We start from the raw sequence: 15,391 nt of genomic DNA, 5'->3' as shown, positions 1-15,391 counted from the left end.
AATATGTTAAATGTCAGAAGGAATTTAAATTTAAGTATGAAAAGTCCTTGTCCTGAACAAACTTAAAACAAGATAATCTGCTCAACAAATTAACTAAGCACCTACCAAATGCCAGCCTTCGTGAATTTTATAGTATTGTGGAAAGAAGAAAGATTAAACAAATAATTACAGTAGTGATAAATGGTAGAAAGAAAAACATAGGTGGTACCAGACTATTTCAACAGAGGACCTAATCAAGGCTTTCCTGAGACATTTATGCCCAAAGGATAAGTGGAAGCAATTACTTGCAGAAGCCACTGAAAAGATTAGAACAAGGAAGTAACCTGACGAGATGAGTGCTTAACAAAATCTCTCTGGCTATTGTGGTGGGCAATGAATACAGCTGGGGAGAAGATCAGTTAGGAAGGAAGAAAATACAGAGATCTACAGGAAAGTCGCAAGTTACCGGGGCATAAAATATATATTTAAGCAGCAATCATGATGATGAGGAGGAGGACAGCCACCAGCCACTGAGCGCTAACTTTGCATCAGCACCTACACTAAGTGCAACCATTTGTTAGTTCACATTTGACAAACAGGAAAAACTAACGCTTGGAAAGGACAAATAATTTGTCTAAGATCACACAGAAAGTACTACAGCTAATCTTCAAACTCGTGACCATAGGACTCCAAAGCGCCAATCTATTAGAAGCTCTGTAAGAGAAGTTATGGAAGCTCTGGGGTCATTTTTCCAATCAGACACACCTTAAACTCAATACCAAAACTGAAGCCATTGTCCCCAGTATCACTTGTCTCCAAATTAGCTTCTCCTACTTGACACTGTCATTTTATTCATTCTATTTTTCTGCCTTAAAACTTTACTATTAGCAAAAATTAAAAAGATTGATGACACCAAGTGTTAATAAGGATGTAGAGCAACTGAAACTCTCTTACATGGCTGGTGCAAAATGATACAGCCACTCTGGAAAACAGTTCGGCAGTTTCTTATAAAACTAAACACGCACTTACCATACGACCTAATAATCCCACTCTTGTCATTTACTCAAGAGAAATGAAAACGTATGTTCACACCAAGACTTGTATTCTAATGTTCAGAGTAGCTTCATTCACAGCAGCCAAAAACCGGAAACAACCCAATGCCCAATGCCAATCCAGTGAATGGATAAACAAATTGTGGTACATCCATATGACGGATTACCACCCAGCAATACAAAAGAAGGAACTACCAATAAAATGCAACACATGCATGAATTTCAAAAACATTCTGCTAAGTGGAAGAGGCAGACACAAAAGACTATAAAATTCTATTTACAGGAAACTCTAGAAAAGGTAAAAAACCAAAACCCCATAGTGATAGGAAGTAGATCAGAGATTGCCAGGGCTGGAGGGAGAGGATTATCTGTAGAGAGGTAAAAGAGAAATTTCTGGGGTGATAAAACCATTCTATTCACGATTGCAGTAGTGATTATAGAACTGTGTACGTCTGTAAAAATTCATCAAATTGCACACTCAAAATGGATGAATTGTATTTACTTAAATTATACTTCAATAATGCCGATTTTTAAAACCCCTCATAATTATTTTCACTTCAACTTTCTCTCCCCACAAATGTTTGTTCACACAATTATTTTCATCTACAGCTTCCTTTCCCTTCTACCAGCTATTGCTATAATGCTAGCCATTGTTTTTCACTCAAATATTATGAATGCCTTAATTAGCCTCTCCTCTCTCATGTTTACCTCAATTTATCCAGTATATCATCATCTAATTAATATTTCTAAAATACCATTTTATATCATTCCCGGCTCAAAATGCTTCAGAAGCATCCTTTCTATTACAAGATAAATATAAAACCGTTAATATGGCATTAGTTAAATGCCTTCTACATGTTGACTCAAACTACCTTTCCAACTTTTTTCTTACAATTTTCCAACTTGAACACTGATCCATTCACTCTATCCACTCTCCTTCCAAACATACTTGCTTATCTTTCCTCATACTTTCCCCTTATTTGGAATAATCTCTTATTCTCTGAATTCTCCCACCCATCACAGCTCAGCCCAACTTTTTTTTTTTTTTTTTACAGATTGGCTCCTGAGCTAACAACTGCTGCCAATCTTCTTTTTTTCTGCTTTTTCTCCCCAAATCCCCCCAGTCCAAAGTTGTGTATTTTTAGTTGTGGGTCCTTCTAGTTGTGGCATGTGGGACACCGCCTCAGCATGGCTTGATGAGCAGTGCCACGTCCCTGCCCAGGATCCAAACTGGCAAAAGCCTGGGCCACCAAAGCAGAAGACACAAACTTAACCACTTGGCCACGGGGCCAGGCCCCAGCCTAAGTTTTAAACCTTTTCTTCTTGATACTTTCTACTTAAAATCACAGTCATCTTTTTCTGCTCTCCTAACATATTTTTTGTCTGGGCACAAGTAGCTGCCTATAAGATTTACCTAGAAAATTAAAAAAACAAATAGGTTCTGTTCTAATGGGCACAATCAGACACATGCAGAAGTACAAATAACATATGTATAATTAGAGAGATTTAGGAACATTTAAGTCTAGTCAAGGTTGCCAGTAGTTACTACAGGAAACTACAGTGTTGTTAATATTCTGAGTTCATAATCTAATATATGCAGTAAAATGGTTAAACACATAAATGTGAATCTTATCAATGACAGTAAACAAAATGGCTAAAGCTTTACTTTGTCATAATAGCATTAATCTGACCAAAATGCCTCTCAAAAAAACGACTGTAGAAGTATAAGATCTTCACCAAGCATCATAACAATGATAAAGGTTTAAATATATATACTATGAACATCCAGTCAATGTTAACATTCATTTTAAAACAATGTGGTAGAGGAATATTTAATAGTATAAAAGGCCGCGAAAGCAGTTTACCAAATGTTACGTATAGTTCAGGTTATTCACAGAAAAGGTAATATTAATGTTCACTAATTATTTGAAAGTGTTCAACCTAACTGGTAATCTGAGACAACATTAAAATAACAAGATATTGCTTTTCCAACTATCATACAAACAGTAGGATCTCATTTATGAAAAATACAGCATAGCAATACATGTCTATAGATATATACAAAATGCTCAAAGAATTACAAGTAGGTAACCGTGGTTATTACCGACAGGAAGGGATATAATTGGAGGCAGTGTGAGGGAAGACTTTGGCTTAATATTTATTATTTGAATTTGTTCTTAATAACGGGAAAGTATTCATGTATTACTCAAGTGACTAAAAAACTGTAAGTGCGAGAGGGCAGATACGTAAGCACACATACAGTTTGAAAAGCCCTGAAAGGATACACATCAAACTTCAACAGTGGTTATGCCTGACAGTGGGTTTACAGATGATTAGGTGGTTTTTATTTTCTTCCCTCTGTTTATCTGTATTTATCCATTTTATACATTCTTTTACAGTGAACAAAATCTTTGAAATATGTAAATGCTTACATACACAAAGATCTCTAGGACTAGAAACTCACACAGTGATTCTCTCTGAGGAGGGAACTGGTTAGCTGGGAGTCAGAGGTTGCAGGGGGATTTACTTTTCATCATATTGCTTTTTCTATCTTTTCATCAAGTACATGTACTACCCATTCAATAAATTTATTTTCTTAGGCATGGTCCACCAAGTGTTCACCATCACTCAGTTTTTGACTCCACATACGATTCTGCTTCCCAGTCCCACCTCGGGGAGAGTTCTGGATACATGTGTTTGACACATCCCTGCCTGAGTTTTATTAAACCCCTCTCCATCAGCCAGGGTTACACGGCCTTTGTTCTACCTATTAATCGCTTTCTGCCAAAGCAGCCACTGTTAAGCACATTCAAGGTTCCCTCCTTCATCAAAGAGGCCACCAGAATACAGTTTTGGGCCTCGGTTTACTTTTCCTCACCTTTTGGCCTCATTAGAAAACTTCTTCCCTGGCCTGCCTCCTGCCTTACCCTCTTTTCTTTTCTCCAACCTCTAGGTCTCTAGGTTCCCCAATTATGCTGAAATCCAGTGACAGACAAATGGTATAAAATGGAACTAAACTTTTGACAGTTGCCAAAAAGGCACAAACCAATTAATTCACAAATAGTAAAATTTCACTTAAAGGAACTCAAGATAGATTGGCAAAAGATTATATTATAGTGTCTTCCCTACTAGGTCTATTTTGAACTGCTCTTTTTTAGCATCCTGAGCAAGAATAAGCCCTGCAGCAGAATCACAGTCTTCCTTGAATCCTCTGGACCTTGGCAGTTGTCGATGTTCCACAGTCTACACGATAAATGCATCTTATAAAAATACAAAATTTATTTTCCAAATTGAAAAAAACTTGAATTTTGCTATATCTAAAATGAAGAAACACCTTTAAATCTCTTCCCCTAGGGAACTAGTTCACTATGACTCAGAAGAAAATGACCGACTGAGTCATTAGTACCTGCTTAACCTGATAACCAGTGTTTCAAGCCAATGCAACTGTAATACTAAGTTGGAAAACAACTAAGATGTTCTTAAGAAGGACCCCCTATTGCCTCCAGGTAATAAGAAACCTAACTAATAGCTACCATCATTAATCACCTATGGAAGACAGAGGACGCATGACACTGATTGCTAAGACTCCAGTCTTATAATTGAGAAGAAAGTATCCCGTGGTCACATAGCTTCCCTATTTGTCCCAGCCCTGTCACAACCTTCTTTCTCCACCTCTGCTGATTTCCTTAACCTACCAATAGAAAAGAGTAGAGATTTAAGTCAGCAGAAAGACAGTGAAGAACTGACTTAGCATAGAAACAGTATACATACATTTCTATAATCACCACTTACGGAGATAGAACTTCCCTCCCAAGTACCCTAAAACTGCTGATTCTCAACTGTTCCTAAGAAATTTAAGGAAGTTGAAGAGAACTTATGTAGCTCAAAGAGGCCAAGGAATCAAAAGTGCATGTCACGGCAAGCGATTACAAGTGGTTTAACCGAAATAAAGAAACTATTAGTTGAGTTGAGAATTCTTCCTTGCTTTTTAAGAATCCCCCTCACCTCTACTTGTTTTAAAAGGCTATTATTTTATGTTTTGATTGTACATGTAGTGTTACACAATTGTTGGTCTAAAGAACCTAAATACACTGGCATTTGCGCTTTGTAAGCAGAATTTATTTTGTGGTGGTGTTAATAAGTTTGCCCAAACTGCTTTACCCAAAGCCTTACCAAGTTGATCCTTAGGGACCAGAACTAATAGAAAGCGAAAACAAACAGGGAAACCAGCCGAGGAAGTTCCCAAGGAAGTTCTAACCCCTCAGCAAGTGTGGATGATCATCTGACAACGCGAGTAAGTAAAAGAATTCTTAAAACTCCCAGAAAGAGAGCATAAATGCTTTCTAACATCCACTTGGATCAGCCTCATATTCGATCATACTTTCCAAATAATCCATAATTATTTTAAATATAAAAATATACTTCCTTTCCACTCAATTGAGTAGTCCTTACTGTGAAGAAGTCACTCTTTGGGAATTATACAGTTATTCCAAGATATTGCCATTCTTTCCCTTATACCATCAAATCTACCCTTACCTTCCCTTTTAAAATAAATACAAAGCCACCAGGGCTCTGAGAGTCCAAAATCACATAGAATAAAGCATCAAAGGTGGTATTCAAAGTTTACATGGTATAGTAAGCAGATTTTAAAGTTGTATTGTGACTTCACAAATGCTAATAGATGCCCTGGCAGAATACACATCTTCCTATTCAGAGTCACTCAGATCCAAACAGCGTTAACTGAGCCCCGGCTAGGGTACCAGGTACTATGCTAAGTGCTTTCATTTAGGTTACTGAATTTATAGCGAGTTCTAGTATAGCATGATCTTTCAAGATGGCTGGGGTAACAGAATGAGAAAAATCACTAAAAGAAATCTTCCCACCACCACAGGTTATCTTTTGCCTTAGAAGGGTTAGAGATCAAGTCCATACTCATCAAACCAAATCTCCTCTGCTCTACAGTATACGTGGCTTCAGCAAAAGCATACACAACCTCGAAACCATCTAAAAACTGAGTTGGAAACTAGGATATTTAGCCTAAACATTTGGAGTCTTAAAAGTGGGAATGAGGAAAGGCACAGGGGCCTCTTTATTTATTTTTTTATTTTGGGGGGGCAAGGAAGACTGTCCCTGAGCTAACATCTGTTGCCAATCTTCCTCTTTTTGCTTGAGGAAGATTGTCACTAAGCTAACATCTGTGCAAAACCTCCTCTATTTTGTATGTGGGACACCGCCACAGCATGGTTTGATGAGCAGTGTGGAGGTCTGAGCCCAGGATCCGAACCTGTGAACACTGGGCCGCCAAAGAGGAGCACACAGATTTAACGACTAAAGCACCAGGCAGGGCCCACAGGGGCCTCTTTAACTGTATCCTGCTTCCCTCCTATAGTAACCAACACAACAAATCTGGAGCTCATACAGCAGTATAAATGTTAAAACTTGGACTTAACTAGTTATGTACAAATCTTATTTAATATATTTAGGGTATTACTAAATATTACTAAATTGTTCTAGATAAAAATAAGTACTGAATAGTTATATTGCCCTTTTCCCCAAAAAGCATTTAGCAATTGATGTTGAATGTGCACTGTCACATTACCTGAAGAGCAACAGAACAGGAACTAGGACATAGGCAATAAAAATAGGACAGAACAGGGGAAAAACACAAACAAACCATTCAATACAGGCTGCTCCTTTTACAATTTTATACTCCCTATAATTTCTGTTATCACTGTTTTTCAGCTACCAAAACTGTCTCAATCTTTCTTCCCTGAGCAACTGCTACAAGAGGAAGGACACATCCTATACTCCATGGTTATCCTTCCCTTCTCCCTCAAGTGGCAGCCTGCTCCACTTGCCGAAACTCCTCTCCAGCACACCCAACAGCTACACATACTAAAAACCACAAAAAGCCATCAACTTGCCTCTCAGGCCTTCCAACAAACCACAGGATTTATCACTAACATCACTCACAAGCCCAGTCACATCTCAATGCATTTTATTTTTCCCCATAACTGGAAACCCCCAACTGAGTTTAACTTGCTCAGTTCTCTGAAACTTCCTACAAACATATTCTCCGCCACAATGGAAATGGCATGTCCTTCCACATGTACCACCAACCACTCTGCTCGCAGAAGAGAAAGGGCAGAATGTGAAAGCAGATGGACTAGTGAGTTAAATATATTGGGGGGAAAAAACCAACAGCGAAGCAAGTACATTAAGGACTCAAACTAGGGCCTGAGAGCTGAATTTGGCCCACAGATGTATTTTGTTTAGCCTACTAGGCATTTTAATTAGAAGCCAACATTTGGAAGTAAGAGATGTTAGAGGAAAATCCAGATTTTGGCCCTTTTTTGAGAAATGGGAAGATGTGGCAACCCTAAGCCCAAGTTCCTGCAAAGTAACAAAGGGCTGGAGCTGAGCAGCAGCTGGCCCCTCTAGATAGGGCATGTGCTGTCCTCTCTTTGGGACAATTCCCTACATTTATTGTCCTTTTGGCCTGCTTCACTAACTAATCAGCAGGGTCTTGGGGACATGTGAATTTGCTACTCCTGAACTATAGGATACTAAAGTAACTATAGGACAGTAAACTATAGGTCAATAAAGATCTTAGTTTGTCATTTAAGAGTGATCTTTCATAAGACCCTATCATGGGACAAAATATCTTCTCCCAGGCCACTTTTGGTCTGATGACTTCCAAATACTTAACTGTGGTCTTTAAGAAGGCCACGATAGTTAAGAAGAATGTGTAAAAAGTGATTGGAGAACCAGAGATAAAGGCCATTTGGAATAGAATGCCTGAACTAAAATATCAAAATCAGTAGGGTAGTCAATTAATAGAGTTTACAATCCCCCAGATGTTTATGTCAAAAAGAATCTGACATGTACAGAATAAGACAGAGCATTTCTCCACAAGAGTAATAGGTTTAAGTGACTAAACAGTACTCAAATTTAGATAGTACTTTAAATATTTCAAACACTAACAATCTATTTTTTCATCTGATGATGACAAAACCCCTTTGCTATAACGTTGGCTAGGCAGATCTTACTTTCCCCTCATAGATACCAAAGGATAAAAAAGCCAGAGCCTTCACTAAGGTCATCCAGATAGTTAATATGGCAAAGACAGGATCACAATTCAGTTGTGTTAGCTCATAGTCCTGTGCTCCTTCCATTAGAATACATTGCTGCTACTGCCTCTCATCCACCACTCTCCTACAAAGGGTAGAAAAGCTATTCCGGGGACTACAGAGAAATTTGCTTCCACAGGAGACTGGAAGTGTCCATTCAAAGACTATGCACCAAAGTCTCCAAAATTCCTTCCGATTTCAGGACTGGAATCAGCCCTTCTACACACTTTCAAATCCCCAAAGGAAAGTCACTCCTTTCTATAGGCGCTGCATTTGTGTGTCATACATATGTCTTATCTTCTCGATTATTTTGAAAGTTTCTCCAGGCGAGGGCAACTATCATGCTCCTTTGTATACTCAATATAAATGCTCAAATACTTTATTATTTATACACAACATTTAACAAGTAAGTGCATCTCTCAGTCCAAGAAACAAAGGGCTAGAAGTAACCTTAAGCTATTTTCAGAAATAAATAATGACAAGGACATCTAAATTATAATATTAAGGAAACAAAAGAAGAAAAGGTAGCTAGGGATGCAAGTTTTATTTGTTTTATAAGCCTCAAACAATGAAGTCCTCTTTTTGTCATCTGCAAAAAAAAAATTAGAAAAAGGGAATCTAACTTTGGTGGGTTAATATTTTGCAAGACTTTACACACAGTATTTAAAAGATTTTCTTCTACTTAAAATAGAAATATATATATTCTACGTATAAATATAAACATACATATAGACATCTGAATTTGTACCCCTGAAGACCAATAAAGATCTTTGTTATTTAAGAATGATCTTTTGTGACAGCCTAGAACCTAGAGCTGGATGAGGTATCCTCTCCCAGGTCACTTGTAGCCTAATGAGTTTCTTAAAAGGCTCCAAATAATTCATTATAAAATATATGTGTGTGTGTGTGTGTAATACTCATAGATATAAAACTCATGGCAAGCTTTTAGGTTTATGCACATAAAGCCTTCATGAGGTAGGACATTTTAAATCTCTACTTAGAATACAAATAAGAGAGTGAGTAGCCAAAATAAAAATCTAGAGAAGAAATACAGTTCATTAATTTGGATTATAACAAGAGTAACATTTTATCTGTGCTCAATGACAGTGCCTGGATATATCCCAGTTATCTGAAACTCAATTTTATACATCAACCAACGTCTTCAGAACACTGGCTTTTCTATGCTAAGTACTATCCAAAGTTCCCCAATAAGATTCAATGTAACTCTGAGGTAATACATCATATTACTCGTAAGATCATATGGATAGGGGCCAGCCCCGTGGTCGAGTGGTTAAGTTCGTGCGCTCCGTTTCGGCAGCCCAGGGTTTCGCCAGTTTGGATCCTGCACGTGTACATGGCACCACTCATCAAGCCATGCTGAGGCGGCATCCCACATGCCACAATTAGAAGGACCCACAACTAAAAATACACAACTATGTACCAGTGGGCTTTGGGGAGAAAAAGGAGAAATAAAATCTTTAAAAAAAACAAAAACATCATGTGGATATATGATCATTATATAATCATATAGGATCATACGGATAAAGGATCATTACTTATAGGATCATATACTAGGACCCTTCCTACCTGCAAAGGGCAATTCTAATCCTTGGTTTTATAACTCATGGCAAAATAGGTACTCTAAAATAGTGTTTGAGGGAGTGAAAACTGGTAATTTAGAAACTGGTAATTCAATAATAATATACCAAAACTATAAATGCATAAATCTTTTGACCTAAAAATTCCACTCCTAGGAATTTGCCCTACAGATAAACTTGACAATATGTGAAATGCCATGTTACTAATAATTTACTGGAGCACTATTTACAAGAGCAAATTTTTGGAAACAACCTAAATCATTTGGGGATTGGTTAAATAAATAGTGATATTCCATACAATGGAATAACATGCAGCCTTGAAAAAAGAGAGAGAAAGCTCTCTTTGTCCAGATACGCAAAAATCTCCAAGATAAAGTAAATGAAAAAAGCAAAAACCAGAACTGTGTACTCTGTAATGTGTAAAAAGAGGTGTGGGGCAGGGGGAGGAATACATGTACATACAGAGATAACCACAAAATATCTCTGGAAGGACCCCCAAGAACATTACTTGCCTCTAGGAAGTGAGATTAGGTGAGCAGACAACAGAATGAAGGGAAGATTTTTCACTCTATACTTTTTATTATTTTTGAATTTTGAACCATAGAAATGTACTGCTGGTTAAAACATTAAATTGAACAAATATATTAACTTGTATAAAAAGTATAGACAGTAATTCAGGATGTACAATCTGAGAACATGGTATTGTAATTAAACACTACAAATTAGTCTAAGTAACAACTTTTACCATTACTTCCATCAAAACCCACACCAGTCCATCTCGAAATTTATTATTATACAGTCACAGAACACAGAGCAAGAAGGGGCTTCAAAAAACCTAAACCTCTCAATTTATAGAGAAGAAAACTGTGGCCCAGAGAGGTTAAATAACTTCCCCACAGGACATGAATAGTAGGTGGTAAAACGTGGCCTAGAACCTGACCCAGACTCCAATCTCTTCACCTACATTTCCCCCACTCTCAAACAGTTTCTGCACTATCACAAGGAGCCAACCAATGTCAACCAAGATCGTAGTTGCATTTTGAGGGTAACATGAATGACAGGGCTAGTATGAGCTGCCATCCCATCTCTGTGAGATACATTCAATGCTCACAGGGGAACCAGAAAGGGTAAGGTCTTCCTTCTCATGGATTAAGTTTTAACAAAGTGCCAAAGAGTCGCTAAAGCTATAGGATAAACATGGGGTGAGGAGTGAATCTTCCTTCAAACCCCAATTACACTAGAAATTTTGAGAAAAATGTTAAGCAACTTCACAATCAGATAATTAAATTTATTTTTATATTAAACTCCAATCTATTGTGACACAAAATATAAAACGTACACGAATTTTTCAGGTAAACAAGACACTTTCAAAGAAATTTCATGCTGCTTCTGATTGATTCTGATCCTGGGGCCTAGAAATACACACATTCATTCCCAAACTCTTAAGTGGCAGGAAGCCTTGAGAACTACGACACCACAGGAGTTAAAGTAGCATTCTCCATGGCAGTAGAAAGGGCAAAGATTTAGAGCTGGACAGACCCGGACACACAGCCTAGTTCCTCCCACTGTGTGATCTTAGATCAGTTACTTAACTTTGAGGTCAGAGCCGCAGTTTCTTCATCTGTAAAATGCAGTCAATATTACTCACCTTGTAGTTTCGTTCTAACAGTTGGAGACACTCTGTGTTAAGCAAACTGCCTGGACTCCAAAAGGAGTACAATAAATGATGGCTATCACAAACCTATCAGAATCTTTGACTGTCTAACAATTCATTAGGATTCAATTTGTGAGAACAAGATAAGACGGGCAATGGATATTATAAGCCCTCCCAACCAGTCACAGAAAGAGAGTAGGCCAAAAGGATAAAATTACCTAAGTGAAGAGTTTATTATACTTACATATTTCATTTCAAACTTCTTAGCCAACATTTCCACTTCTTGCCTCTCTTGATGCTCATCATTAAATGGGTCTTCTACATGAATGGGCTTCTTCTGATTCAAAGTGATTGGGAAACGAAACAGAAGTATTAGTATTACTTTACCCAGAGTTAAATATATCCTTAAGAATCAGTTTTCCCAAATATCAACAAATAAGTTAGAAGCATTAAAAGTAACTAGAAAAAATGTTGGTTTGTAGCAAAAATACTTGCAGTTTTAACAGACTCTTACACATTCTAAAGTTGTTTTTGGTGGTTGAGAACTCAATTCAGATTGTCTCCACCTACAAAATGATCATACAGTCACCTCATCCAAAATAACAAGGCCCCAAAACACCCCAAGAAAATTAGGTAGAAAGAGAAATTCTAGCTATAACTCTAGTTTGAGATCTTCCCAACAAAGATTAACTGCTTTGGTCACAGCAAATGCATGTAGAACGATCTGTAGGTTTTTAATTTGGAGTCAACGTTCAGTCGTCTGCCCTGAGTTATCACCAGAGTACCCGGAGCTGCTACAGCTTTCTCTGAGGCCTGGTATCAACAACTTCTGCATCACCTGCACCCTGTCAATGGACATCCATTCAGGGAATACACACTACCTTTAAACAAAGCTAGAAAAGTGCAACAGCTGCAAATAGATTACATTACCAGAGCTTCATCCAGTAGGGGAGAGTGAAAGTTTACTGTATGTTAAAAAAAAAAAAAAACACAGCTAGGATCCCACATTTACCATCTACTTACCAAAACAAACCAAAAGAAACCCAAATCCTTTACTCAAGCTTACTATTTTAGCAAACGCATTTCATACATATGGTTTTTCAATGTACAAAACAAGGAGCTCTGTATGAATACGAGTTCTATTTTTTTCTAATTACAGACAAGTGACTAGAAAGTTAATTTTAAAAAAAAGGAAGGCTAGATGTTTTTACTAAACATCTTCAAGTAATTAAAAATGAAAGTATACTACAGCTGAAATAGTGGATACAGATTTGGCTGACCCTGAAGGGCAAGAAAAAATAGAGAAGGGGCAAAGATATGCACACTTTGGAACTGAGACACTTCATCCTGGATACAAAGGCTGAGATAAGATCAATCTAAAAGACATGACAGAAAAATATAGACAGAATGAATGCAAAACAATTCATCACATCTATGGCATTAGAATAAAGGGAAACTCCTTAAAGCTTAAGGGAATTAATTTTAGAATCAATTTTTTAAATTATTAAATTTATTGTAACAAGCAATAAATTTATAGATCTTTTATCCTGACAGGAGTTATCAATAAAAATTAAAAGTAGCTAGAAAGAAATGCTGTTTGTAGCGAAAATACTTGCAGTTTGTAGCAAAAATACTGAAAAGAAATAAACTAGCAGGAAAACACTAATAATTAAATAAAAAATACTAGGTATGTTCAGGGTATACAGCCTTAACTTAAGGCTAAAGTTAAGGACAGTGAGCAAGTGACACGCCTCGCCATTATAAACTGCTCCTTCATGTCACTGTGAAGTCCAAATACCAGGTCTTTTTACTAGTCTAATCTCTTTTATATGTGCAAATATAAATGCATGGACACATATTTTTAGTAAGAATCATCTTATATGCCACTCTAAAATATTTTACGCAGACTTTATAGAGGTATCAAAAGTAAATGTCTTGTTTACTCAACACTCTGTAACAATACATTTAAGGAAACTGACTCACTTTTCTTTCACAGCTAAAAAATAACCTTCTACCCCAATCAAGGTTCTAAGTAAGCTTTCTCTACGTTTTCCAGGTGAAAAAAAGATCTGAAAATTAGTAAATATCAAAATAACCAATTATCCACACATAAAGCTGACCTAATAATTTTGTCCTTTGAGGCTGACTCGTTGACACCATTTTCAGATCTTTCACATATCTTATCCAAAACATGCAATTTGACAAGCAATGGAATACCACAGAATTCTGTAACAGTATAATCATATTAACACTATAATCATTTATTTTTCTTTTTAGAGTAAAAGTTCAATCAATCATGTTCACAAATGGATGTTTCAGTTAACCAATTTTCTGATTTACTAAGAATTAAAAAAGAATTTCTTGCATATCAATTACCGCTAAAACTTATTTCTAAATTGTACTATTTCCCTTTAGCCAGAAGTGATGAACAAATTAGCAGGATATACATGATTGCAACACCTTAGTCAGCATCCTGAACCAGCCTCTCAGAGGCAACAAGGTTAAGGGTTTAGCTACCCTGTCCTGACAACCTGTTGTTTTTTTCTGTTTTTTGAGGAAGACTAACCTTGAGCTAACATCTGCTAATCCTCCTCTTTTTGCTGGGGAAGACTGGCCCTGAGCTAACATCTGTGCACATCTTCCTCCACTTTATAGGTGGGACGCCTGCCACAGCATGGCTGCGAAGCGGTGCCTTGTTCCCACCCGGGATTCGAACCGGTGAACCCCCGGCCGCCGAAGCAGAACGTGTGAACTTAACCACTGCACCACGGGGCCGGCCCCTGTCCTGACAACCTGGAAGAGGGTTTTGATTTTCAAATTTTGCCAACATATGCTCATTTAATTGTGCTTCTTCTCATTAATAAAAATAAAATGTAGAAAAAACTTTCCATTTGGTTAATTGGGGTTTTACTGTTCATTTAGTATTTATTGGGGGGGATGATTTAAATGCACCCCAATACAGATGATATTTACATGTAACAGATTTTTTTATACCTTCACCCATCAACTTAACAGTATGAAGCTAAAATCTTATTCAGTGATAAATGGCTATTTCAAAATTTTAGAACCTTTTTTTCTTTTAATTTTACCAGATCTCTTTTTCTCCCTTTTCTACTCATACCCTACTACACGGTATGTTGTTCAATTACATTAATTCAAAATTAAAACTATTTTGAAAATATTACAACATCCCTCAAAATAATTAGACTCCCTCTGAGGGGAAGAAAAACCAAATTTGGGAATCGCCATGTCCCAGATCAGTTCTAACAGCCACATTTTGCTTTTTGATGTTCTCTCTTCCTAGGATTTCCTTTCATGGATCTATAACTACTTTATTTAGAAAGGTGTTTTCTACACTTTCTTATGTAATAAACATGTTCATTGGGAGTAATCATAGGAAAATCTGGCAAATCTTTGTTGTAAACATGCATTGTAATAAACAATGGATTTTTTTCGGTGGGAAACGACAAATGATATACAGCTGAAAATACAATGAGAAAATTGGACTAATTAACCCCTAAATTGGTAATATAAACACAAAAACTAAACAGAATTATTCATCTTTCTCCTACTTCATCAAATTAGCAGTTCTGATATTATCAAGTTAACAAGATAAGGTGTCAAAATTAACCTTTTTATAATTATCAGATATATTTCTACTATTAATTTATCAATGCATGAATATTACAGCATAAAGAGTCTTAATAAAGGTCTTTGTATTTCTACCATGATTCTAATTTTAGTTTATTTTGGCAGGATCCTCTAAATATAAACTATATAACTGTAAGAAATTTTGTTTCACTAAGAACTGGTACTAGCATGGAAAGAAGTTCTATTAAAAACACATATAACCACTCTGCGCCTCCTCACTCATAAAGCGGGGATGATGGCTCCTGCCTCATGGAGTTCTGCTGGACTAAACTCAGTAAGTCATGTACAAACTCAGAAGTGTGTCTAGTACATAGTAAGAACTCAGTA

General features: G+C 36.9%; 1 protein-coding gene across 5 annotated transcripts in view; it reads right to left on the bottom strand.

Moving 5' to 3' along the window:
- The window catches only part of UBN2 (ubinuclein 2), an 89,695-nt gene that overhangs the window by 68,935 nt on the left and 5,369 nt on the right, over positions 1 to 15,391 (bottom strand). For 3 of the 5 annotated variants that reach the window (XM_023639790.2, XM_014739249.3, XM_023639789.2), the window contains exon 2: positions 11,658 to 11,750. In XM_023639790.2, the coding sequence (XP_023495558.1) occupies positions 11,658 to 11,750 (93 nt within the window). The remainder of the gene's footprint in view (positions 1 to 11,657; positions 11,751 to 15,391) is intronic. The other 2 variants (XM_023639788.2, XM_070265942.1) reach the window with 1 other exon arrangement.

Source organism: Equus caballus, chromosome 4 (assembly GCF_041296265.1).
Source record: "Equus caballus isolate H_3958 breed thoroughbred chromosome 4, TB-T2T, whole genome shotgun sequence".
NCBI lineage: Eukaryota > Metazoa > Chordata > Mammalia > Perissodactyla > Equidae > Equus > Equus caballus.
This window is presented reverse-complemented; position numbering and strand designations above follow the sequence as displayed.